The 27,312-nt window shown below is 29.0% G+C and overlaps 6 protein-coding genes across 14 annotated transcripts in view; 3 read left to right on the forward strand and 3 right to left on the reverse strand.

Annotated features, from left to right (window-relative positions):
• The first annotated feature begins 221 nt into the window (after positions 1 to 221).
• LOC124431101 (probable cytochrome P450 301a1, mitochondrial) lies at positions 222 to 5,299 on the forward strand. The gene is made up of 11 exons (XM_046978538.1): positions 222 to 527; positions 1,025 to 1,239; positions 1,416 to 1,662; positions 2,348 to 2,464; positions 2,639 to 2,715; positions 3,022 to 3,217; positions 3,331 to 3,490; positions 3,590 to 3,759; positions 3,836 to 3,914; positions 4,019 to 4,216; positions 4,821 to 5,299. The coding sequence occupies exons 1-11, from the start codon at positions 511 to 513 to the stop codon at positions 4,926 to 4,928; spliced, it is 1,584 nt and encodes a 527-aa protein (XP_046834494.1). The 5' UTR covers positions 222 to 510; the 3' UTR covers positions 4,929 to 5,299.
• LOC124431104 (transmembrane protein 120 homolog) lies at positions 5,229 to 8,199 on the reverse strand. Of its 2 annotated transcripts, none has more exons than XM_046978547.1 (6): positions 7,984 to 8,199; positions 7,380 to 7,498; positions 7,106 to 7,264; positions 6,688 to 6,780; positions 6,377 to 6,594; positions 5,229 to 6,255 (listed from the first exon to the last, which is right to left on the reverse strand). In XM_046978547.1, the coding sequence occupies exons 1-6, from the start codon at positions 8,050 to 8,052 to the stop codon at positions 5,849 to 5,851; spliced, it is 1,065 nt and encodes a 354-aa protein (XP_046834503.1). In that variant the 5' UTR covers positions 8,053 to 8,199; the 3' UTR covers positions 5,229 to 5,848. The 2 variants fall into 2 exon arrangements, with proteins under 2 accessions (XP_046834503.1, XP_046834505.1); XM_046978549.1 differs by lacking the exon at positions 7,984 to 8,199 and adding an exon at positions 7,826 to 7,865.
• A 1,744-nt stretch (positions 8,200 to 9,943) lies between these two features.
• On the forward strand, positions 9,944 to 15,485 carry LOC124431102 (cytochrome P450 315a1, mitochondrial). 5 transcript variants are annotated; one of them, XR_006943910.1, is made up of 8 exons: positions 10,004 to 10,315; positions 11,872 to 12,382; positions 12,665 to 12,855; positions 13,019 to 13,353; positions 13,483 to 13,707; positions 13,816 to 14,028; positions 14,117 to 14,297; positions 15,351 to 15,485. XR_006943910.1 is itself a non-coding variant. In XM_046978542.1 (7 exons), the coding sequence occupies exons 1-7, from the start codon at positions 9,959 to 9,961 to the stop codon at positions 14,240 to 14,242; spliced, it is 1,227 nt and encodes a 408-aa protein (XP_046834498.1). In that variant the 5' UTR covers positions 9,944 to 9,958; the 3' UTR covers positions 14,243 to 14,479. The 5 variants fall into 5 exon arrangements, 4 of the variants coding, with proteins under 4 accessions (XP_046834498.1, XP_046834495.1, XP_046834499.1 ...); XM_046978542.1 differs by lacking the exons at positions 10,004 to 10,315; positions 15,351 to 15,485 and adding an exon at positions 9,944 to 9,985 and having other exon boundaries at positions 12,273 to 12,382; positions 14,117 to 14,479; XM_046978539.1 differs by lacking the exon at positions 15,351 to 15,485 and having other exon boundaries at positions 14,117 to 14,479.
• LOC124431096 (armadillo repeat-containing protein 5) lies at positions 14,912 to 18,358 on the reverse strand. Its single transcript, XM_046978532.1, has 6 exons — positions 17,741 to 18,358; positions 17,415 to 17,635; positions 16,604 to 17,326; positions 16,317 to 16,492; positions 15,964 to 16,225; positions 14,912 to 15,886 (listed from the first exon to the last, which is right to left on the reverse strand). The coding sequence occupies exons 1-6, from the start codon at positions 17,993 to 17,995 to the stop codon at positions 14,953 to 14,955; spliced, it is 2,571 nt and encodes an 856-aa protein (XP_046834488.1). The 5' UTR covers positions 17,996 to 18,358; the 3' UTR covers positions 14,912 to 14,952.
• Positions 18,359 to 18,493: 135 nt separating this feature from the next.
• Positions 18,494 to 25,139, forward strand: LOC124431095 (active breakpoint cluster region-related protein). Of its 3 annotated transcripts, XM_046978530.1 has the most exons (14): positions 18,494 to 18,629; positions 19,093 to 20,164; positions 20,317 to 20,785; positions 20,851 to 21,088; positions 21,170 to 21,449; positions 21,521 to 21,700; positions 21,776 to 21,991; positions 22,273 to 22,392; positions 22,513 to 22,757; positions 22,845 to 23,106; positions 23,200 to 23,482; positions 23,597 to 23,867; positions 23,986 to 24,157; positions 24,259 to 25,139. In XM_046978530.1, the coding sequence occupies exons 2-14, from the start codon at positions 20,051 to 20,053 to the stop codon at positions 24,673 to 24,675; spliced, it is 3,267 nt and encodes a 1,088-aa protein (XP_046834486.1). In that variant the 5' UTR covers positions 18,494 to 18,629; positions 19,093 to 20,050; the 3' UTR covers positions 24,676 to 25,139. The 3 variants fall into 3 exon arrangements, with proteins under 3 accessions (XP_046834486.1, XP_046834485.1, XP_046834487.1); XM_046978529.1 differs by lacking the exon at positions 18,494 to 18,629 and having other exon boundaries at positions 18,966 to 20,164; XM_046978531.1 differs by lacking the exon at positions 18,494 to 18,629 and having other exon boundaries at positions 18,968 to 20,164; positions 20,854 to 21,088.
• A 154-nt stretch (positions 25,140 to 25,293) lies between these two features.
• Positions 25,294 to 27,312, reverse strand: part of LOC124431097 (tyramine beta-hydroxylase) — an 11,552-nt gene continuing 9,533 nt past the window's right edge. For both annotated transcript variants that reach the window (XM_046978534.1, XM_046978533.1), the window contains one exon: positions 25,294 to 27,312. This exon is cut by the window's right edge and continues 1,451 nt beyond it. The gene's annotated coding sequence lies outside the window, so the exon portion shown is untranslated.

A 27,312-nucleotide genomic window follows, 5' to 3' on the forward strand; every position in this document is an offset into this window, starting at 1 on the left:
TAATATATATGTTTATTTTTGTATTATTTTATATATATAGTTTCTGCTTAAAAAAAATTCATAAATGACCTTGAATTTCCCCTAACCTCCCCTCCCCCATTTATAATTCATAATTCATAATTCATAAATGTAACATTTTATTAATTCGATGCATGAAAATGAATACATCCTGTGTACTAAAAATGTTTCGCGAAACAATCAACATAATCCCCCACCACTATTTGTTCCTCCTACTTTGTCGGCTTGTGTATTTTATCCGCGATAGACTCGAGAGAGTTCTAATTCTATAGGACTTACTGCGAACTCAATTGCATTTGCTTCAGTGTTACGACTTTCTGCTTTTTCCTTTTTTTTTTTTTTTTTTTTTTTTCCATTAAATTGTTATCGCAAAAAAAAAGGAAAAAAAAAAGTAGAAAAGAAAGATAAACGATGTGTCGAGTGTGTTCATAAAAAAAATAAAAAAAAAAAAATTAACGAGGAATATATTAATATTAATTAACTTTGTAAAAGATGTTAACTACGCTAAGGTAAGTATAAAAGTATATACTATAAAAACATTCAAACAATTGGCGATATTAATATCATAGTTTTCTACGTTTTATTATTAGATCTCATAAAAGCAATTACTATTATATTTATGGCTTCGTAATTGATAGAAAACATATACTTACAAATGTAATAATAGTTCTGTGTATTTATATATATATATATATATAGATCATTTGAAAAAAATTTCACAATGCACTAAAAAGTAGTTCACTTTTTCTTTAATTTTTTTTTTTTTTTTTTTTTAGATTAAATTGATGTATTTCTATTTTAAGGATATAAATCTTTTTTTCCGTTAATAAATTTTCGATTATCGAATCTCGATATGTCGATCGAACGTAATTTTTGTACTTTTTCTTTTATCGTTTTTAAGTTGTCAGTAAGGCGCGAAAATATAAATATACATATATCAAATTTTTTTATTCAACAATCCTTCGAATGTATTAGAGGTTATATTAAATTTTTCATTGATTTTTAGAATATACATTTCTTCGAGATCTTCTTCTGTCATTTTTTTAAGATTTTCGAAAGATAATAAAAACGACAGACGCATTATTAATAGAACTTTAGAAACTTTGACAGCTGCAATTGATAAACATGAATTATCGTCGAATTGTCGTGCGTACGCGGAAATACCCGGACCAAAACCAATTCCCATTTTGGGAAATACATGGCGTTTTATTCCTTACATAGGTAAATATATTTTTTTCATTTTATATATATATATTTTTTTTTTTTTTTTTTTTTTTTTTTTTTTTTTTTTTTTTTATTAAGTACGAAAGACAATTTTTTTTTTAACCTCGTATTTTCTTCGAATAAAGTTTTAATCTTTATATTTGGATTACGTTGTAAATAAACTAATTTCACAGGTGATTTTAAAATACAATCGGTGGACAAGGTATCGAAAAGATTATACGAACGTTACGGTGACATAGTTAAAATTGAAAATTTACTTGGCAGACCTGACATGGTTTTCGTTTACGATGCCAACGAGATAGAACGAATTTTTCGTCAGGAAGATAAAATGCCCCATCGACCGTCCATGCCTTCTCTTAATTATTATAAACACGTTTTAAGAAAACAATTTTTCAAAGATAATGCTGGCGTCATCGCCGTGTAAGTGATTACTTAATTATTTAAATTTTCTTAATGAACTAAATTAAAATTCTTTGATAAAAAAAAATTGTAATTTCTTCGAAATAGATTTGTAAAAATTATCATCAATTTCAAATTAATATTTACATTTCCTTTTCTTTAACGATCGTCGATCATTAAAATTAATTTCTTTGGCAAAATTCAATTGGCGCGAATTAATCAAATTCAAACGAAAAATCGTATTATTTCAATTTTCCTATGGCAGCCAACGTAAGAAAGATAAAACATAACCAACATGATAAACTATTTGATATTTAGAAAGTACATATCACTTTTCATATCCGTAAATAGCGATACGGTATAATTTAAATTTGATTAGTAGTAGTAATATATCGCAAGAGAGTTTATATTACGATCTAACTCGAAATATAATAATATCTTTTTAAATGATATTTTGTAATTATAGATTACCTGTTTTACATAACGATCAAACGGTAGAATGCACGCGCAAAATTATTTAAATTCAAATGAAAAAAAAAAAAAAAAAAAAAAAAAAAAAAAAATAAGTGTTTTATGATTTATAAAACTTCATCGTTATATGATATATTTATAATTTGTATATATTTATGTATTAAGTTGATTTATTAAATAATTTATAATTAAATCAACTTAATTCAAGTTTTTATCGTTTGATTTCTGTTGTCAGTCACGGAGAGAGTTGGTACAACTTCCGTAGTAAAGTGCAACAAGTAATGTTGCAACCGCGAACAGCAAAAATGTACGTCGGTTCAATCGAGGAAGCTAGTCGGTCATTCCTATTAAGGTTTAAGTATTACTCTGAATGCAAGCCTTTCCCTTTTCTAATCATTTCTTTTCTCCCTTTCTCTTTTCTCTTTTCACTCTTTTCCTTTTATTCTTGTAATCCTCTCATCCATCATCTCGGATTTTTTTAAATTTCACATGATTTTATTTAATTCATTCTGATATTATTTTCTAGAATAGAAAGTATTAAGAATATAAATGACGAAGTTCCTGATGATTTTCTAAATGAAATACATAAATGGTCACTCGAGTGTAAGTATTTACTTTCTTTTTTTTTTCTTTTTTTTTTTTTTTCTTTTTTTTTTATTCTTTTTTTGTTATCTAAAAGAAGATTTAGAAAATGTAGAACATAAAAAGGAGGAATAATAATAAAAATATTTATTACTATTATTATTATTATTATTATTATTATTATTATATTTCGTATTATTTTTATATAATAATAATAATAATAATAATATTGTTATATTAATGATAAAGATGATCGATACTTTGTTTCTTATACTATCATATTATTATACTTAATAAATATTTTTTTCTTTTTTTTTTAATTAACAGCTATCGCTAGAGTCGCATTAGATGTTCGTTTAGGTTGTTTAGATAACAATGCAAATGTCGAAACACAGGAATTAATAAACGCAGTGACTACATTTTTCAAAAACGTTGGCATTCTGGAACTGAAAATACCTTTTTGGAGGATCTTTAATACACCTACATGGAAAAAATATGTTAATGCACTCGATACTATTGTACGGTTTGTATTGAAAAGAAAGAATATAGAAAATGGGAATGTAATAATTTAATTCATTTACAAGTATGATCAATGAAGTAGATCAATGTATATATATATATATATATATATATTAGAATTACATCAAAATACACGGATACTGCATTGACGAATTGGAAGAATACATCAGATTTTAATAAAGAATTATCTTTATTGGAAAGAGTATTGGCTTTAGAGGGAAACTCAAAATTGGCTACCATTTTAGCACTTGATTTATTTTTGGTTGGGATCGATACTGTAAGCGTACAATAATATTAATAATTAAAAGGCGTCATTAGTTTTCTTTTTTTTTTTTTTTGTTTTAACATTTCTGAGATTATTGTTTTTAAAAAATAGACTTCGAGTGCCGTGGGATCAGTGCTGTATCAATTGGCAATAAATCAGGAAAAACAAGAAATTGCTTATAAAGAAATATCCAATGTATTTCCATCAAGAGATAGACCAATAGAGGCAGTGCATTTGGAAAATTTAAAATATTTGAAAGCTTGCATAAAAGAAACCTTGAGGTTTGTGTTTTATATATCATTTGATTTGATTTCATCATTATGAGATAAATATTATATTTGATTTATTTTTAATTAGGATGTATCCCGTTGTTATTGGAAATGGACGATGTATGACTAAAGATACAGTAATCAGTGGTTATCGTATACCTAAAGGAGTAAGAAAATCTTTTTTATAATTATTGTATAGTAACAATTTTTAATTATTTTTGACTATTAATTATATATATATATATATATATGTATATATGTCTGTGTTTAGGTGCAAGTTATTTTTCAACATTACGTTATAAGCAATTTAGACAAATATTTTCCACGAAGCAATGAATTTTTTCCTGAGAGATGGTTACAAGATGATGGTGTAAGACATGCATTTGCGTCACTTCCTTTTGGTTATGGTAAACGTATGTGCCTAGGACGACGATTTGCTGATTTGGAAATGATTATTGTAATCAGTAAGGTAAGTTGTAGAAACAATGGACTATTTATCCTTCGTTTATATTGTATGAAGTATTACTTTCTTTTCTTATTTAAGTAAATAAAAAATATCTAGAAGTAAAATGTTCTAAATTAATATAAATTTGAAGTCTTTAATTTATATGTATTTTGTAAGTGGATGTGCGTGTGTTTATGTGTTTTCTTTTTCTCATAATGAAAAAGACAAGATGTAATATTTCTACGTTACTTTGTAGTAATCGAAAGAGAAACTTACTATACGAATAAAGGTAATTTTATTATGATACGCTTCGTGGTCACGAGATAATCGTAGTAGTTAACTTTCTGACGGTTACGCTGAATGAGCTCGGACAATAAATGATTCCTGACTGTTTCATTCTTTCCTCTTTCTATAGAACATTTTATAAATATAATTAAAACGTTCCAATTATAATGTATATAAAACGTTTCAATTGTAATATGTATAAAACATTCCATTTGTATTTTGCATCTAATGATAATATTTTGTCAAAGTAAATTATTCAAAGATCAATATGTTAGATAATTAAAGGGAGTAATATTTATAATAATAACAATGTAAAGATATATAAACAATTTTTTCATTTCAGATCTTGCAATATTACAAAATAGAATATCATCATAAAAAATTAGATTATTATATTGACCCAATGTATACACCTAAAGGACCATTGAAATTAAAATTTATTAATAGATAAATCTATTTATTTATATGTCCGCAATTTATATTTGATAATATAAAGAAAATTAAAATGAATAAGTTCAGTTTTCAAAAGATGCACCTAGCGATAGGCAATACTCGATGCATGGATGTATGAAAAACATTTTGACATGCATATAACATCTTCAATTCTATCTATCGGTAGAACGTACGAACTAATTATTGATACGATTAAATGATTATCAATATGTTCATTTTTATAAATTTTTATTGTCATGAAATCTCATATTTCAAAATGACAAAGTAAAAAAGATTTTAGCACATAATGCTTAAGCAATTTTATGTGTATGTCACACTGGTAATTTTATTTATATATACATACATTATAATAAATACATTAAAAACAAATATGTCTCATATACGAACTGTCCCAGATATTTTGATACTTATAACAATTAATCACAGAATTGTATAAATCATAACAATACTTGTTTATCAAGCACAATCAATATTAAATTGACAAGCATGTGCGTATAACTGAAGTAAACATACTATTTACTAAATAAATTACAGAGTACATCTATTACAGAGTACATCTTTTAAAAGTATCCTTTACAGAGGATATCTTTTATCTATAAAAATTATTTATTTATTTATAAGAAAAGATACGGACCTAATTATGAAACTTTGTTCATAATATTGTTAATGTTTTGAATTAAAAAGTATAAAGTATCATGGAACAAACTCATGAAAAAAAAAAAAAAAAAAGAAAAATGCATTAATTTAAAATCTCTAAAGAATCGATATGATAAAGTCATCACTTATTTTATCGAGACTTATTTTCCCCATCTATTGATTACACAAATATTATTTCATTTAATTTGCAAATTAACATATCTCTTTTTCATTTGTGATTTATAATAATTTTATAATGTCCAATATTTATTTGTCCATTTTTTAATCACTCTTTTCTGATTTAACTTCATCTTTTGAAATTTCCTTTCTACGATCAGATTTATTTGTAAATACTCCAGGAAGATGATCCTTTACCTGTTCCCTTAATTTTTGTGGAATAACCATAATAGTTGTTATGACATTTCCTAAGAATAATATCAAAAACATAGCACTAAGAACTGACACATGCCAAGTAGCTTCTGAATGGGATATTAACATGAATAATGTATACGCGTTATAAAGTTGGAAAAAGTATCCAACGAATAGAAACGGAAGGAGAAATGATAATCCTCGCCACATCCAAGAATGAAAACCTTCTATAGTAATATCCATATTATGTCTTTCCCCTAATGCTTTTAAACGATAAAGAACACCATGCTGATAACGAAATTGTAGATATTGTACTATACCTAAAAAATTTTTAATATTGATAATGCTTAGAAATGCACAAGTCGGTTGTAAAAAAAAAGAAAAGAAAAGAAAAAGAAAAAAAAATCAAAAACATGTCATTACAAAGGTTAGAAAACTTACTAATATATACATTGAACCAGATAAATTGACCTCGAAATGCATACCAAGCACCTGTATTTGGCCAGACTAATAAAACTGCAGATACTACGGTAGAGAGAAAGTGGTGAAACCGCCACCAACCTTTAATTCTTGATCCATTTACTTTAAGAATACTTTCCCTTATTGTTAATGTGCAATAATACCAGACTAGAAGAAACATTAGACTCAGTTCCAAAGTCCTAAAATAAAAATTTTATAATATTAAAATATTATATAAAAAAGAAAAAAAAATAAATAACGAAAAGACAATTAATTAATTCAATATATCTTACCTTACATTAGTGAACAGATTTAAAACAGATAGGACAAAACCAATTGCGGATAATATTAATTTAAACTTTTCATATTCATCTTTGTACTTAAATCTGAAAGGAAAACAAACAAAAAATTGAATCATTTGTTATTGATTATAACAACTAAATGTTAATATAAAATATTCTATTTTCTTATTAAATACAAATAATTAAAGGTCATTGATTTATTAATGAATGAATTATATCCTTATATCATTAGATTCTTCTTCTTTTTTTTTCTTTTTTTTTTATGATTCATTAATTTATCAAAACCTTCATCTTTATTCATAATCACTTTATTTTGAAGGAAAATATATCTTATAAATTTTTCTATTTATCAATAGAAAAGTCTTTTTGATTAATGGATTAATAATGGGTTAAAATTATAAAAGCTTACTTATCATTTTTATTCAGTATAGAAACATTAACACTGCCTAGTATAATTTGAAGATAGACACCATTTGGTTTTGGTAAAGTCTGTTCCATTTCATGCAATTGCAACTCTCTTCTTATCATATCTTTATCTAACGTCATTCTTGTATTCCTCGCCTGAAGCCTAAACAATTTATTTTTAAATAAAAGACATGAGATATATACATGTATATATATATATATATATATATATATATATATATATATATATAAAGAAGATATTGTTATCAGAAACTTACTGTTTGAGAGATTTTGAAATAATACCCATTCTGTATCTTTGATGAGATATTCCTTTGACACATTTTGCTTGTAATTCTCTAACTTCTTCTAATTTAGCAAGGTATTCCCTATTTAATGCCTATAACATCAATTGTATTGATTAACACTAAAACATTGGTCATCTAAATTTTTAACAATTAGTATCATAACAATTAAAGTATCATACAACATAGGAAATAAATATTAATTGTATAATTAAGTCGTAATTGATCATGGTTAAAAAATAAAAAATAAAAAATAAAAAATAAAAAAATATTGGTTCTTAACAAAGAAAAGAAAAGAAGGATATAAAAAAACAAAGCTGGAAAGATCGATCAGTTCAAAGTTCACATGTTGGTTGTAACATTATTAATGATTATTTAATTTGTTCTTTCATATAGTTCGTCAAAGAAATAAACAACTTAACCTCTCTCGATAACGAATAATAATGCTCGACGAAAAAGAATGAATATAAAGAACATGCCTAACACGCACACACGTACATACCCACACATACGTATATATATATATATATGTATATATATATATATATTTCCAAAAAAATTACAATTACAATTCTTTTACCTCCAACTCCTTGTAATCTCGTGCTAAATCGTTCCAATCTTCTAAACAAGATTCAACATTGGTGTCCATTATCTCGAAATAACTTTGATAATCTATTTCGTATATACTAGAAGTATATTAAATAAAATTCTATGAAAAAATTTAAATGATTATAGTAGAAATTGTTTCCTCGTGTACAATCGTTTCAGAACTACTGATTACTGAATACTTTGATGTGTCGCTATCGTTCTACGATATCGGGTACATCATGTGTGTTCGCGATCAATGGATAATAAATAATAAATTCTCATTGAATCAGAATAGATGAAAAAAAATAATTCTAAAAGAATATAATCGATTTGAATTATACTATTATTATTAGTCATATATTTCCTTCCTCGATTTATTACTTCTCTCGTAATTAAAAAATCAGTGAAAAATTCTCGTGGTATATAAAAATTCTTAGGGCACCGGACACACCTTGCTACGACATTGCTCGCGCGTAAATTTTTACATTTGTCCAACAGATGGCGTCACCTTCTCATCTAAATAAGAAAAATAATAATTTCATCCGGAAAAGATTTCAAACGCCATCTTACGATACTCAAGAAATTTAAAGTGTATTTTTTGAAGATATACATATACAACACAGATTCGTTCAAAATTTCTTATCATAATGAGTGTCACAATGTTCGATGAATAATTATAATTTATTAAAACTAATCTCGTATATTTTTTCTTCTTTTCATTTTTTCAATCGATTATTGTCTCTATTTCTTATTATAATGTTATAAGATAATTTCAATAATTAATAGCCAACATGCAAGGTTATACGATACAAGAAGTGTTCTATATATATATATATATATATATATATTTATACAGGGACAGTTTAAAAAGCGTAGATTTTTCAATGGTCCTTGACCAAGCACGTTCACCACGATTTCGAATGAAAAAAAGATGATTTGCATTAAGCGACTACTACTCTTCTTCTTTATATTCATTCCAACGTAATAAAAGAAAAAGAAGATGGAAAGATTTGAATTTTAGATTGTAAATATTTTGTTTTTACAATTTTCATGGATCATAATATCTATATATGTATATATATAAATATGTATATATATATATATATATATATATATATATATATATATATATATATATATATATATATATATATACAAATAATACTTTTAATAATATACGTTATAATATATATTAATAATGTAATTTGGAAAATAAAAGTTAATTTTATTTTTATGCACCGTTGTCCATTTATCGTTCAATGGATAATATTATCTGACACAACGCATATATCTTGTTTTATTTAATTTGATTATTGCAAGAAAAACAAACAAGCAAATAAACAAACAAACAAACAAAAAAAACAAAAAAAAATAAAAGAGATAGAAGAATTTAGAGTATTTATTGGTAACGTTGAATCGCAGAGTTCAATGTTATTTCATTGGTAGTTGATTTTTAATCTCACCAAAATATCGTTCGAGTATCGCATAAATAAGAGAAATAGATATTCCAGATCGATTGGTACGTCTATTGCATTATTTATAGAGGATATTATCGTGTACCGTTCAAAGTCTGTGAATCCTATCAGACTTTAAAAGTAGATTTCTTCACCCTTCTTATCTATAGTATCATCATATATATATATATACATATATATACATATATATATATAGGTATAGACTTTGTTTACCGCGAGTTTCAAATTTCTTCTAAAAGAAAAACAGAAAGTGGAATATGAAAATGAAGATGGAGGGCACAAATTTGTTTGAAAAATCTAACAAAAACTAAAAGCAAATCAAATATAACTTATAACTATTTATCAATAGATTGTAACGAAAGTTTCTATACTTTAAATTATCCCCACTCTTGGAGTTTGAAGAGACTCTGCAAGGAGATTTAAAAATGTTCGAAACTGTTAAACTCCAAGCAGTCTCGGTCGTCGGGTTCTCGAGTTAGCGACAAACCGAGCATGAGAAAGTATCCTACGCATATACATGTATATACACCCACACCCACACACACAGACACATACACGTGTATATACATAAATACATACATATACACACATATATATATATATATATACACATCGAGAACTTTAGTAAAACGTGTCTGAAAGAACGGACATAGTTGGTGAACATTTATCTATAGATTAGTGATAGCTCGTTAAACGATATTTAAATGATTAAAATTGTGAAATAACTGTAGGAATAAATTGGCGGGAAAAATATGAAAATCTTTTCGATATAAACAGATCGTAAATGATATTTCTTCTCGCGATAACAAAAAACCTAAAACAGAGAGAAAAAGAGAAAAGAGAAAGAGAGTAGGTATTCGTTCGAAAAAGTTACGACGTTTATATTTAAATACGAACGAGAGAGAGAGAGAGAGGTAGAGAGAGAGAGAGAGAGAGAGGTAGAGAGAGAGAGAGAGAAAGGGAGAGAAGAAAAGAAAAAAGAAATATAAATGTGCAGGACGTTCAACGACGCGTGAACGATAAGAAAGGAGAGGACGGGTGGAGTCGATCGACGATAACGACATCGACGTCGACGACGTCGTCGTCATCATCGTCGTCGTTCTTCTTCTTCTTCTTCTTCTTCTTCTTCTTCCTTTTCCTCTTCTTCTTCTCCTTCCCCTCATTGTCGTCGTCATCGTCGTCGTCCTCATCGTCATCATCGTTGTCTTCGACATTAAGCATTCGAGGTGAGGTGTCCTGTTAGCTAGCAAAATAGAAAACATAAAATTACGGTCTGAACAGGCGTTATAAACTTGTAGAAGAAAAGTTAAGAAAGAGAGTTTGTCGATCGAATAAAAAGAATAAGAATAATAAGAAGAAGAATTCTTCGTTGTTCTTTCGTCTATGAATAAGAAGAAGAAGAAGAAGAAGAAGAAGAAGAAGAAGAAGAAGAAGAAGAAGAGGAAGAAGAAGAGGAAGAAGAGGAAGAAGAATAAGAAGAAGAAAAAGATAGTGGAAGGGGGTTGAGGATAAAGTAAACGGGCTTCTAGATAACGGCATAGTTCAACAACGGTATTCGATCTCGAGGCGCGAACCAAAGAAGAGAAGCTCTGATTGGTCTACGGCTTGACGCCGCTTTCCGGTCCGATTTCCGGTCTCGACATTCAGCCGCGAGCTTCTAACGCGCGCGGTTACGCACTTGTGTTCCGATTCCGTTTAATATAATTTAAGTTTATATACGAAAGAGGATAAAAGAAAAAAAATAAATAAAAGGAAAGAAAAGGACGACAGAGAAAAAGAAACCAAAAAAACACACGCGCTCACACATGCACACACACACACACACACACACACACACACATACATACACGAACAAACAGCAACAACAACAACAACAACAACAAACAACAATTATTATTGTCTCTATTAATTCAATCAATTAATTGAATTAATTGATTGAATTGATCGAATTGAAATTAATTGGATACGTTCGATCGTGTGTATGTAATCGTTATTGAAACTAAATTAAAAGAAGAAGAAGAAGAAGAAGAAGAAGAAGAGAAGGAGGAGGAGGAGGAGGTGGAGGAGGAGGAGGAGAAGGAGGAAGAAAAAGAAGATTGAAATAGGAGAGTCGGAAAACGTGATCGTCGTTAAAAACATGATCGTTTGAATTTAATCGTCGTTTCTAATTTCACACGACGAAGTTACACAAGTCTTCGAAAGTATTCAAGAATTTATCTCAGACAAAAATTATTCTAATCGTTCATCAACTATCGTATTATAACTCCGTCTATTTCTCTCCTCTTCCTTTCTCTCTCTTTCTCTCTCTCTCTCTCTCTCTTTCAATATATATATATATATATATATATATATATATATATATATATATATATATATATCTTTTTTTCTCTTCTTCTCTCTAATAGAGAGAATATATTTATTATCGAGAATGCGTACCTTATGGTCGAGTTTGGAAAGATCTCGTCCATCTTTGTTTAATACGGTTTCAATATCGAGAAAAAGAATTGTCGTTAATTGTAACGTTCATGAGAAATACGAGGAAAATAAAAAAGAAATGAAAATATCCACTCCCGGGGAGTCTTACGAAAGAAAATATGTAACTACGGCTACTACTACGACTAATATTACGTTACGGGAACCACCAAAACCAAAAGGATTTCCGGTATTTGGTACCATCTTTGAATTTTTAACTACCGGTGGCGCTAAGACGCTTCATGAATACGTTGATCGTAGACACAAAGAATTAGGACCAATTTATAGAGAACGTATTGGTCCTATAATGGCGATTTTTGTTAATTCACCACAGGAATATCGAAGGATTTTCCGACTTGAAGGACCAATGCCTAAACATTTTCTTCCTGAACCATGGGTTCTCTATAACGAGCTACGATCTTTACAACGAGGATTGCTTTTTATGTATGTGAAATTTTTTCATAATATCTTAAAATTATATTAGTATATAATAATATTCAAATGTAAGATATAATAAAAAATAATAATTTCGTTATATATATATATATCTATTTTTTTTTTTTTTTTTTTTTCATAATGGTAACTAATATAGTTTATCACATTATAATAATAATATTAATAAATTATACCATATATATTATATAAATAATATTAATATGAGCATATAACAAATTCACATAGAAGAGTATAATTTAATGAACATAAAAATTATAATATAATTTATAGGAACGGAGAAGAGTGGTTACAATTTCGGCGAATATTAAATAAGGTGATGCTGTTGTCAGATCCAACCGACATGTTTGTTGGTCCATGTCAAAAAGCTGCTGAGGGATTAGTAGAAAAATGGACAAGTCAAATCAGTAACGATAATATTTTATCACAATTGGAAACACAACTTTATCAATGGTCGATCGAAGGTAAATATATTTATAATTTTTTTTATAATGATTATAATATACTCGTCGAGATATTTAATTATTACTTTATAAAAAATAAATATTTACATATATATATATATATATATATATATATATATATATATATATATATATATAATATATATATGTATATATATAATAGCGATGTTGGCGACTCTAATGGGATCTACGTGGCACCGTCATAAAGCAAATATATCACGGGATTCAGAGAATTTGGCGAGAACATTGCATAAGATATTCGAATATACAGCTGAATTATCAATATTACCGGCAAAATTAGCGAAAACCTTGAGATTACCTTCTTGGAACAGGTTCGTTGAATCTGCTGATTCGGCGTTAAGTATCGTTCGAACATTGGTACCGGAAATGGTTCGCCTTGGAGGTGATGGTCTGTTGCAGACGATGATGGAAGAAGGAATTCGAGACGATGATCTCGTTAGGATAGTAACCGACTTTATTATAGCTGCTGGAGATACGGTAGTTCTTTTCGTTTAATTATAAATAATCAATCATCTACAAATTCATTTGATTGATTGATTTTATATTGTTTAAAATATATTTTAATTGTTTATTGTTTTATCAATTTCATTTTGGTTTTATTTTAAGACGGCTTTCTCCACTCAGTGGATGTTATTTTTACTTGGTAGTGATCCAAAATTGCAAGAGAAATTGTATGAATCAATTAAAAATCTTTCATCGAAGGAAATATTACGTGATTCATTGATAAAAGGAGTCATTAAAGAAACACTTAGGCTCTATCCAATAGCTCCGTTTATCACGAGATATTTACCAGAGGATAACGTGATAGGTGGTTATTTCGTCCCTAAAGGGGTAAATGAAAGTTTATTTATTTCTTTTAAAACAATATCATTATTATGCGTGTGCGTGTGTGTGTGTATACATATGTTTATAATAATTAATGATATTTATTTTACTTAGGAATTACTTTTACTGTCATTATATTCGAGTAGTAGAGATGCTACGAATTTTCCACGACCAAATGAATTTTATCCAGAACGATGGATCCGAACGGAAAATGGTAATTATCAGGATGTAGTCCATCCTCATGCTAATATACCATTTGCTTTAGGAGCAAGAAGTTGTGTCGGTCGAAAACTCGCAGAAATTCAAATATCTCTTGTTTTGGCTGAGGTAATATTTTGAAATAATTTGAGAAAATATTAAATTATAAATCTTCTTATTTTATTAAATATTAATAATAGGTATTATATATTTTCAGCTTGTTCGTACTTTTAAGATAAAATGCATGAATAAAGATGAAGTGAAATTGATATTGCACTTGATCTCTGTACCGTCTAAACCGATAAAGCTTAAATTAATACAGAGAAATTTTACAGAAAGATAGCAGATAAGCCAAAAATAATATCAACGAATTAAATATGAAGATTTATACATTTTTGGTAACTTTTTACATTTTAGTATATTTAATTACATTATTTTATTAACTAGATGGTTAAAAGAGACAAGACAATTTTTTTACAACCTCATATTATTTGTATATACAATTTAGAAATTAAATTATTATTTAAGTAATAAGAATGCTGCAAGTTATAAAAAATGTGTGCGATTTAGTAAATTTAGTAAATATATTATAATGTTAAATTCTTAAATATACCAAGAAATGTAAGAAAATTGAATTTATTTTATGATTTCTTTCTTACTCTCACAATTTTTCTTTAACTTACAGCCTTCCTTCTCTTATTGTAAGAATTTAAATTGATAACTAATTTTCTCCTTCTCCATTCTGTTGTGTACACAATTGTATCATACATGATGAGGCATTTAACATTATGACCTCAGTTATCTTTTTTCTGCACACGATTATTAAATAATGTGCATGGTAAGTGTATTCAAGTTTAAAATTATTGTATTATATATTATATTATACAGAACAATAATTATATATATATATATATATATATATATATATATATATATATATATATATATGTATATATATATATAATATTTATATTATAATATATAATATATAATATATATACGATTAATATATCTATATCATATCACAATTATGCTTAATTATTATTAATTAAATTAGCGTTGGCACAAACCACTATTAATAATTTCCTTTACTTCATCTAAAAATTCAGGAAAACTATTATTATTAGAAAATTCACGAAATGCTTGGATTCTTTCAGTCTTTGACATTTTTGCTGAGAGAAAACTCTTAACGCAGCAAGTTTTAAGTTCGTAACAAGAATTGTTTCTTGCCCAATTCCATGCTCGACTGAAATTTTCATAGCTAAGCATAGCTATTGAACTTTCTGTTAAAATATCTGATATATCAGACATAAGAAATTTATCCGCTAATAAGGCAGCATCTAAAAGTGATTCAATAGTCCTATTTTCAAAAGCAGCACCATTAGCAGCCAAAAGTAGTATATTTAATCCTTCCTTCGATGTATTTCTTAACTTAACACGTCTCTTTCCAGATTCAGAAAAATTTCCTTCAAGCATTGCACAAAAAGCATCTGACTTTTGACATAATGTTTGTCGACATGCATCGACCGTTGTACCATCATCTAATTCAAACGTGACCACTGATGGCTTTGGAAGACTTTCATAAAGTTTCGGATAATCAGTTGTAACAGTGTCTGGTATTAGGCCCTTATCAATAACTTCAGGGCGAATTTGCAATGTATTTGCCAACTGGCAAATTGACCAGACAGCATTCTCAATCAGTGCATGTTCTCTATCGTTTAATATATTTAATATTAATTGTAAACCGCCATGATTATTTAATAACGATTTTAAAATAAATTTAGACTTGATTATAAAAGGTATAGATATAGCGATCATTGATTTATGAGATTCTTCACCACGAAGTAATATCGATGTAAGGTCTCCAATAGCACCACCAGTTTCAGCTAAAGCATATAATTGCCGAGTATAATGTTCTGAGCCATATAAAGTTTGTGCTTCGAAGACAAAACCTTGCTTCAATAACGGAACTAAATAGGCGCTATTTCTAAAATAAAATCAATTATCAATTATTATCTTATTTATTAATTAATATCAAACGTGAATTATATCGTTTTTATTTACCTTACTATTCTGGTAAGTATCCTAGAAGCCCTAGGATTTTTTGCATATCGAATATATTCAGATAATGGTTCAATTGTTATTGGATCAGCTAATCTCTCTATGGGTTCGGCAAAGTGACTCAATCTGCTTAATAATGCTAAGGTCCAAGCGCTTGTATATTCAGAGGAAGTAATCTTATGAAATGTTCCCGAATCATGAGATTCATCCTCTTCAACTGATAATGACTTACAGCTTTTCAAAGATTCTACTTCTTCTTGAGGTTCTATATATGAGAAATATTTTAATGTTACAATTCTGATTTTTATTTTAATCGTTATAATGGATTTTTAAAGAAAATCTATAATTAATAATACCTTCTTCATACTCTCCCCATTCTGTGTCACTGCAAACAGGACTGTAGTTATCTTCTGCATTTTCATCTGTTTCTGCAGAATCATAAAATGGCAATGGTGGTGTACTTGGAGGAGAAGAGAATAGACTTGTAGAACTACATGGACTCCAATCATCTCTAGGATAATCTACACTGAATCTGAAAGTTAAATGTTTATTTATTTATTTTTTTAATATATCAAAGAATAATCACAAGAATATAGTAATTAATAAAAGAAATAAATTTATAAGAATAAATTATAATACTAACCGTCCTATCATTGATTTATAATACTTTGAATCCGTCTTTTTATCTAAAGGTGAATCACTTTTTCGTTTTTTAGATATCTCTTGTTCTTTTCTATTTTCCAATACATTTTCCACCATTTTCTTTAATTTAATAATTAGCACATCTAATAATCCATTCTTAATCATTATTGAAATACTTGGATCGTCGTATATAAATTGTGCGAGAGCATGTAATAACATAGGATGATACTTTTCAATTTCAATCTTTTTCAAAAGTGTAAGAATGAGTTCTAAACCAGCATTATCCCTGATTTTTGCACGATTGACTGCTTCTCGACAAAACAAACACAAACTCAGTAGTATTTCTTTGGATAATTTTGAATGTTTACTAATTAAAGATATTAAAATTTCTATTGCCCCAGAACATCCTAAAATAGGACGACATTCTGCTATTTGGCTAAGATTACAAAGACATTTAATTGCCATTTTATTATTTCTATTGCAATTGTCAACAATGCATTTGTATCCCTCCAAATCCTTTTCTCCTTGCATTTGTTCTCCACAGCGAGAATCGAGACTGATAAGAAAAGCACACATGGCTTTTAAACATACTTCTACTAATTCTGAATATTTTGTATTTACATTAGCTTTTTCATTAGCTATGATTAATAAACCTGTAATATTTTTTATGATCCCTGCTTCCAATATGTCTTCTCTACAACCTTCATGCATGCTCCAAATATTTCTATAAAAAAAAAATAACATATATATATATATACATAACATCTTCATAAAATGACAATATTAGAATAAAAATTATTACAATAATTTACCTTATTGCTCTAACTACCATTAGGTATGTTTGCATATTTGTTTTTGATTGTAATAATTTAGCAAGTGCTTGTATAGATCCAGCTTCGTACAAAGATCTAGCATGCCAGCCGCATTCGCATAAATTACCAATCAATCTAGAAGCACGACAGTGAAGAGAATTGTCCAATTTAAAATTTTGTATTATGTAAAGTACATAATATCCTATTTTAGTCCCTTTAACCTGTTATAAAAAAAAAAGTAAATAAATAAAAAAAAAAGCAAATAAGCAAAAGTAAAATATTGTTAAGTGAAAATTGATCATTATTTAAAATGAATAGAAAATTACCTCCTCTCTTGTATCAGAAATCATGCACGCGTTTGCTAATATACTTAATGTCATATTTAAAATTTTTAAATCCTGAGATCGTAATAATTTGATTAAAATATTAAGCCCACCATCTTTAACAAATTGTCTATAGCACTTGGAATCGGTTTTGAGCTGTGCCAGACAAGTAGTGATACCACTTTTTGAACTATTTTTTAAGTACTTCGATAATTCTATAAAAAGTGAGTGATCTGGTTTTTCATTTAACGATGACATTTGTGAAAAAATGTTAAAATTCCTCTAAAATTCTAATTATTATAGATCGTACATAACCTCAAAATAGTTGCGCTGTTGCAGAGCGACAACTGCTAGAGTGATACAGGATGTTGCAAAAATGAATGTCGCACGATTTCCTTTTTCAATGTTATTAAACGATTATCAAGCTTAGTTTTTCTTTTCTAAACATAACACAATTATGGGAATATATCATTTAAGATTTCTTATAAAATTCAAAAATTTTCGTAATTATTACAAATTAATTTTTCACGATCCTTTTGAAGAAAGCGCCATGTTCTTGTAGTATCAAAAATTAACGATGCGCGACGCTGTTAACTCCGACAAATTGCCGGAATTATTCAAAATCAGATGTATCGTATATCATAATTATTCATGATCCATGCGGAAATCATGTTATGATTTATAATAATTGTTCCTTTATGTATATATACATATTTTTTTTTTATATAGAAACTTTTTCAATGTTTCATTTGATTGAACGTAACACGTGGTCAAAGTAATACGACAATTTTCAATAATTAATAATATTCGAATAGTTTCCTATACGTTTTAACGAAAGAAATATTTCAATGATGATTCGGCAATTCCTGCGAGATAATTAAATAACACGAAGGTATTGAATTACACATAAATATACATATATCTCGAAAATATCATCGAGAATTATACACGCGTATCTTTTACATAACCTATTCTTTAATAAACATTTTCTACGTATACCAAAATTTACGATTAATTTTAACAAATTAAATTTTCATCTCTTCTCTCTATTGCATGTAATATAATTAGTCATAAATAACAATTAATATCATCAATAAGATCGTTTCTTTTCACGTATATATCACTTTCCCTCGTTTTTCTCTCTTACAAGAGAAAAACGAAAAAAAAAAAAAAAAAAAGAAAAACGAAAAAAAAAGAAGAAAGGAAAAGAAAAGAAAAACAAGGAATGACACAACAAACATTGTATTTCTTTTTTTAACGATCACTTTCATTTATTAGATCATAAATATCGTCAGAACACACACGTTCGAACATAATTATATATGTTTTTCATTTCGATGTTGTTGTTGTTACAGGAGGAGAGTATATTTATTAAATTGATGAAAAATTGAGGAAAGATTATTCATAGAGCGAGAGCGAGAGAGATAGATTGATAGATAGATAGATAGATAGATAGAGAGAGAGGGGGGTGGAGAAAGAGAGAGTGGGAGAGAGAGAGCGAGAGAGAGCGAGAGAGTGGGAGATAGGGTTGGAAGAACACGTAATATCTGTAACGAGCGGATATTCCAGGGAGTAAAAAGGCCCTCCTACCGTGACCAAGGGAAATCCCAATTTGATTCGGTACGTTCGTCGTTCCTGAATGAATGAATGAATATATCTACGGGGGCTAGAGAATTACGTCGAAGAGAATATGGCGGAGGCGTGAAAATGTTAGGAGAGGGCACGGGGATCGGATTGTGACCTACGCGGGGTGGAGACGTCGAGCGATGTCGACAAGATGACAGCGGCTCTACGATGCTTGAAAGGTTGATTTTCCAATGCGATATTAAGGATTATCAGGAAGAAATTAAAGTGATAATAATCATTAGAAGACGTTCGTCGATGACTTATGCCGCGTCTCTTGCGTACTTCGTTGATCCTAGTGTATCATCATCAACATCATTATTATCATCATCATCATCATCATCATCATCATCATCATCATCATCATCATCATCATCATCATCATATCTGTCGTATCGATAAGACGATCTACGATCATACGAAATAATACAGAGGAGAAACGACGCGAGTCACGATAGCCGCGCCCGTGAGATGTACACAGCGTCCTGAGTTGTTGTTATTTTCCTTCTTCTTCTTTTTCTTTTTCTTTTTCTTCTTCTTCTTTTTCTTCTTCTTCTTCTTCTCCTCCTTCTCCTCCTCCTCCTCCTCCTCCTTCCCGTCGTCGTCGTCGTCGTCGTTGTCGTTGTCGTCGTCGTTGTCGTTGTCGTCGTTGTCGTCGTCGTCTTCTACGAGGAGTGACAAAGTCAAATAATGAGTGTTTTTGGAGATTTTCAGCGCGTCTGGGTACAGAGATTCCCAGATAGCGCTTTACCGGCTGCTTGGGAGGAAGACGTCAGGGCGAATTTGGTCAAACACAAACAAAAGGTAAATGAAAGAAGTATCTTGTGTATGTTGACAATAATGATATCTCATGCACGCGACTTGTTTACTTTTGATAAGGAATATTTCTTTCCTCAAGTGGAATAATTCTAATCTCTATTTGTCGCAGATCGTAAGAGTATGGCATTTATTTTTAGGTAACGGCCTTGAGAGAGGAACTCGAAAAGGAAGAGTTCTATGTCGAATATTTAGAACGATTATTGGCGGACGTTGAAAGACACAAACAGTTGGCTAATAGTACCAATGCTACGCTCCTTGACAATAAGCAGAATTCTGCAGAACTTAAAAAAAGTGGAAAACATACGTCGGAAAATAATGAATCTGCAAACACTGGACATTGTCAGAATACGGATACTTCTCCGCCACCTCTTCCAGTAAGAGAAGACATTAGCAAATTTCAGGATAAATGCGTTTCCGAATTGAGTTCTACCCTTGGAACTAATAAAAGACCCAAGAGTGAGATACCTAGAAGTCCTGAAAAAGTGCCTGAAACCAGAAGGAATAGTGATCCTGATGTGCCAAGTAATTATGTAACTGTAATAGAAGTTACTGGAAGTTCAAAAAAAGAAAAGGCCGATGCTTCTTTTAAAGAAGAGGATGAAAAAGGTAATATTTGTGATGTTACAATATTATATATTTATTATATTCTATTGATATAACTTCAAATAAAGTAGAATCTGAAAAAGCTCTTAATGAGGACGGAGAGGATGGAGATGCAGAGGCATCCGAAGAAGAACCATATTATGATTCGGTAGCTTTGGATCAGACAGGAGAATATGTGTATATTGATGCACGTGTTCCACCTGTAGGTAATAATAATCCTAGCAGAGCACCTCCGCGTAGACCGCCATCGCTTCCAGAATCTCCAGGCAATCAGAGTAACTATGTCAACATAGATTATTTTATACAGTAAGTTAATTATTATTCAATAATGTGAAATATATATGATTGAAAGATAATATAACATATTAATTTTTATATATTTTTCAGACATAGGGCAGCAATGGATAGCGAAGATGAAGAGGGTGCAAGTCCAGCGCCACCAATTCTATTACGTGCACTTAGTACAGATAATGAAACTGGAAGTAGCGATGCTGAACCATTAAGTTTAAGTGAAGGCAGTTTGGAATCACCTACACCTACTACACCACGCAGACAAGAGAAAAGTAAAGATAGAGAAGACGATAGAACATCTATGGTCAAATGTATTGTAAATTCTGTCGTAGAAAGTGAAGCAGTATATGTTGAATGTTTAAATGTTATGTTGCAAGTAAGTAATACATGTTTTATAATATAAAAAATTAAAACAATATATCTATTAATGTTATATTTAAATTATAGTATATGAAAGCTATTAGAGCAACATTAACTACGTCTCAACCAGTTATTTCGGAAGAAGAATTTGGTACTATGTTTTATAAAATTCCTGAATTACATAAGCTACATCAAAATTTCTTAGATGAGCTTAGAAAGAAAACAGAAAAGTGGGATTTTAAAACTACAATAGGGGAACAATTTAAGGTATGTTTAAAAAAATATAATAAAAATGTTATCCTTAATAGTTATACAATTATATTATTTATAATTTAATTACAGATTATGGCTAGTAATATAGGTTTATATGGAGCATTTTTACATAATTATGCTCGCGCTACTGATACTGTTCGTAGATGTTCTGCTCATTCGACTCAATTTGGGGAAATTACAAGAGACATACGACTTAGAGGATTTCCTAAAGGTCCAGGTTTATCGCTTGAAGATCTTCTACATAAACCTGTAGCTCGTGTTCAAAAAAATGCATTAGTGCTACATGTATGTGCATATTTAAAATTCTATAAAGAATTAAATGAATTTTGTATTACAGATAATATCATTCATTCTTTCTTTCTTTCTTTCTTTCTTTTTTACTTTTTTTTCTTTTCTTTTTTTTTTTTTTTGTTTTTTATTTCTTCTTTTCTTTTTTGAAAATTGATAAGGCAGAATTCTATCAATATCTCAGATGTATCATGCTTTATATATCCGATTAATATATCCATGAAAAGTTTATCTTATCTTTAATATTGTATTGATAATATGTCTTCAATCGATTGCAGGATCTCCTTAAGCATACACCAATGAATCATGCTGATCATGCGCCACTCTCAGAAGCACTTGCTATGACTAGAAATTTTCTTGATGAATTTAATATTATTCAAACAAAATCGATGTTCCCAGTAAGGACTTTAATATTCATATTCATTAAACATTTTTGTAAGTATATAATATGTATATGTCCATGGTATATTAAAGCTTTTTTTTTTTTTTTTTTTTTTTTTTCTTTCTTATTTTTACAGAGTCATGACAGGGCACAAAGAAGATTAGTGAAAAATTCGTTTGTTGTTGAACTATCTGATGGTCATAGGAAATTGAGACATCTCTTTTTATTTAACGATGTTATTGCTTGTGCAAAATATAAAGCTTCAGGTAGAGATAAATTCACGTTTGAGTTGAAGTGGTATGTGCCAGTTGCAGAAGCTGTTGTTACCGAAGATGGCGTTGAGCCACGAGAAACTAGTCCAGCTAATGTAGTTGCTTTGAGGTATGTAATAATTAACAATTAATTGTAATATTATTATTTGTAAAAATTTTCAAATCTTTTAATAATAATTTTTACATTATATTATAGATCTCAAGCTTGTACTGTTAGAGATCAAATTTTGTGGGAAGAACGAAATGACGAAAAGAGAATTAGACTTGGTGGTAGAGGTTCTGAAAAAAATCGTAAGAAATTAGCAGAACTTGAAGCACAATTGGTATTAGCATCGCCAAATTTAGTAATGCGTGTTGCACATAAAAATCAACATCGAGTGCAAAATGCATATACTTTCTTTTTGTCCAGTGAGTTTGAACGGTCTCAATGGATTGAAGCAGTTGAAGCATTGCAACAAGTATATATATATATATTTAAATCATTCTGAGATGTTAATATGATGTAAACTATCGGAACATAAAAATTATATATATAAATTTTTCAATTATAGGGTGGTCAACCACCAGGACCTTTACCTTTGACGATGTATGAATTGCAAGCATGGGTTACAGCTTGTCGAACATATTTACAAACAGACATGGGAAGTTATTTATTAAGATCTGGACGTGATGAGAGTTTATTACTTGGGGATTTGCATCTAACTTTGCTTGGTTTAACACCACCAGGATTAGATAGAATAGGAGATCTGTATATCATTGTAGAAGTGGACAGTTATGGACATTACTTTAAACGAGCTAAAAGCCGAGTTATAAGGAGTCAGGCTCCAACTTGGGGTAAGTTTTATCAAGTAACAAAAAACACCATATATATATATATATATATGTATATATAAAGGTCATGTTTATAATATTAATAAATCATAATATATTTTTTTTTTTATATTGAAGGTGAGACTTTTGTGGTCGAATTAGAAGGTAGTCAAAATGTTAGAATTTTACTTTATGAAGAATGTGGGACACGATCAGTATTAAGAGGCAAATGTATTCAAAGATTAAGTAGGTCATGGTTGCAATCCGATCAAGTTGAAAGATCATTGAGTTTAGGTCCAGCAACATTAGATGTAGCTCTTAGATTTGTTCCCAGTGAAGTAACATTGAGGCGAGTACCATCGGCTAAACCTCAAGGTTTATTTGGTGCTCGAATACAACAAGTTTGCAAGTATGTTTAAAGATTATAATAGATCATATCTTTCATTGAACATACATATATATATATATATATATATATATATATATATGTATATATATATATTGAATGAATTAATTCATTTTGATAGACGAGAAAAACGTGACGTTCCATTCATTATAACTGCGTGTGTACGAGAGGTTGAAAGAAGAGGCGTTGGAGAAGTAGGATTATATCGAGTATCTGGATCAGCATCCGATTTAACGAAACTTCGTAAATCATTTGAAAGTAATTCGTACGAAGCAGAGCAGCTTCTTAAAGAGGTTTGTATCGTTATTACAAAATTTATTATAAAGTATAGAAAATACTTTTACTTATTGTCTTATATATATATATACATATATATATATATATATATATACAGGTTGATGTTCATTCCGTAACGGGCGTTTTGAAATTGTATTTACGTGAGATGCCTGAGGCATTATTTACAGACGCTCTTTATCCAGCATTTTTGGAAGCTTTTCAAACTGGAGAATTATCAAGGGGTGCGGCTTTACGACGAGTATACGAGGGATTACCGTCCGTAAATAAAGCTGTTATCGATTTTCTACTTGCTCATTTAATTCGTGTTAACAAACACGAAGGACAAAACAAAATGTCGTTGCACAATTTAGCAACAGTTTTTGGGCCAACGCTTTTACGGCCAGGTACAAATTCTCGGTCCGATTCTAAAAGTCGAGACCCTTTGGCTGCAGGTACTGTAGACGTTATGGCACAAGCTGGTATACTCTATTGTTTTTTACAAATGCATATGCAACAAAACAATCAATCACTCTAGTCGAGAGTTTATTATCGGTGAGACACCATAACGCTGCCTGAGAATAATTCAAAATATTTCTATTCACGATTGAAAGTGAATTAAATTATAATAATATAATGAGAAAACTAATGGCAGAGAAATTGCTTTAAAATGATAAATCTAACGATGTTTTCTAACGTATTTTATTAGTCACGCGATGTATTATCTTGCAACGCTGATGTAGACATCGAGAGTCAAAATATATAAACAGTAGGCAATGCTTGCAAGGGGAGTTCACGATAAAATCCATGCATTCTTAATTAAGTTTTCTATGTGTCCTAACAACAACAACAACAATAACAACAACAACAACAACAATAATAATAATACAACAACAACAATAACAACAGCAACAATATTCTGTGTTCAAAAGGAGAAAGTTCCACAAAAAAAAAAATCTTATAATCGTTTGTCGATAAAACGAACGTCTCAAGTGTACAAAACAAAAACAGAAAAAAAAGAGAGAGAGAGAGAGAGAGAGAGAGAGAGAGAGAGAAACGAACGAACAAAACAAAACAAAAAAAAAAGCTTAATTACGAACTTAAACAATTTTATCGCAAAACGCTCCTTGTTAAATAAATTCCTGGTGGATGTATGTATGTATGTGTATATATATATATATATATATATATATATATATATATATATATGTATATGTATATACACACACATATATATGTATGTGTACGTGCTTCCACCGTAAACCCATACAAGTATTGTTAACAGAGTGGACATTATCGGAGTTGAAAAAAAAAGAAAGCATTGATATGTTTTTACTTCAAAAAAAAAAAAAAAGAAAAAAAAGAAAAAAAAAGAAAAAAGAAAAAAAAGAAAGAAAAAAAAAAGAAGAAGAAAAGAAAAAAGTCCATAATATATTTTTTACTTGACATTGTATTCAAACATATGAGGTTCCAGTGACGATCGTCCACGCGATTGAATTCTATCCATTTCAAACGAAATTTCCTGCGAGAGAGATGCAAAGAAGTCTGGTCAAATGCATCATCCGTGTGTGCGCTTTTAGAAATTAAGGACATAACGTTTTCGTAAAACATCGTGTGTTCCTAGCAGATAATCTAAATTTTCTTATACACAGTTCTCTTTATATTTATGCAATAATAATGTCCACACAGTGTACTCAATAACTCAATCAGTATACTCAAAAACTCACTTCACGTTCCTAAGACGTTTTTTTTGCAGCAGACGTGAACCTTCAGGAACCTATGTTCCTCTACATATACACACATATATATATATTCATATAAATATAATATATATATATATATATATATATATATATATATATACAATTTATATTAAATGCATTTAATTATTCATTTTTATTTTTGAGCTCAATGCTGAACTTTCTCAAAGGAATCGCATTCTAATTTAAAAGAAAGGAAAAAAGAAAAAATAAGACAAAAAAAAAAAGAAAAGAGAAAAAAAAAAACAGACACGTCAGAGATAATCTCTTCTATATTTTGACAGTGAATAAATTATTCATTATAAAGTTCAACAAAAAATTCTTTCATAAATTCAATTGTTATTGGACTTATTTGCATACATTGAGCATATTATTTTATAACTGTACTGCCGAACTCTAAAGAGAGCTATTGCTATCATTCTATAGTACTTATCGATTAACTTAGACTTGACACGTATCAAACATTGTGTTGCAACATATATATCGGAGGGAGAACATTGTAATATAAAGATGTCAAATCGTGTGTAATTAATAATAATAGTTTTTAGTTTGATGCATCAAATGTTTCAGGCATTCGTTATACTTCATAAAAATTAATTTGACAAATACTTCTTTTATTTTACGTTATCAATTATTATTTTTTTCTTTTTCTCTCTCTATGCATATATATATATATATATATATATGTTTATAAATAATATATATATGTATATGTATATATATATATATATATATGTGACCGTATGGATCAAGAAAACTTCTATGTTATTTTATTGTAACACATATGTTTTGTTTATAATATATAATTTGTTTATAATATGTAACGATCTGTACGTATAATATCGTTTAAAGTCTAAATGCAGTTTAATGCGATGCCAAAGAGAAAGATTCCGATAATAGTTAAGAGAGGGAATGAAAAGGAAGAAGGAAAGACAGACAGATAGAAAGAAAAATAAATAAATAAATAAATAAATAAATAAAGCGATGCATTTGGCAGTACAAATAAATATCTGACAAATACCAACAGATTGCTAGGAATGCTAAAGTATCTTTATGAGTTATTCTATTGAACAAAATGTTGTATCGACAAAATTTTTATTGACAAGAATGACAAGTTTTCCTAGAATTCAATAAGAAGAAAATAAATTAAAAGGAAACAAAAAAAAAGAGATATTCGTTATAAGAGCGAATAAACGAAACGAAAACAAAAAAGTCAAATAAAAATACAGGAAGAAAAAAAGATACTAAAAAAATGAAGATACTTTCGTAAATGGACGTTTATGCTTGTATACGGTGGCAACTATCGTATGTATGAAATATGTATGTGCGTGTATGTGTGTTTGTGTATATGTGTGTGTGTATGTGTGTGTGTATGTGAGTAATGTACGTATGTATGCATAACCCGCGCCCAATGT

This window comes from Vespa crabro, chromosome 20 (assembly GCF_910589235.1).
Source record: "Vespa crabro chromosome 20, iyVesCrab1.2, whole genome shotgun sequence".
In the NCBI taxonomy this organism is placed as follows: domain Eukaryota; kingdom Metazoa; phylum Arthropoda; class Insecta; order Hymenoptera; family Vespidae; genus Vespa; species Vespa crabro.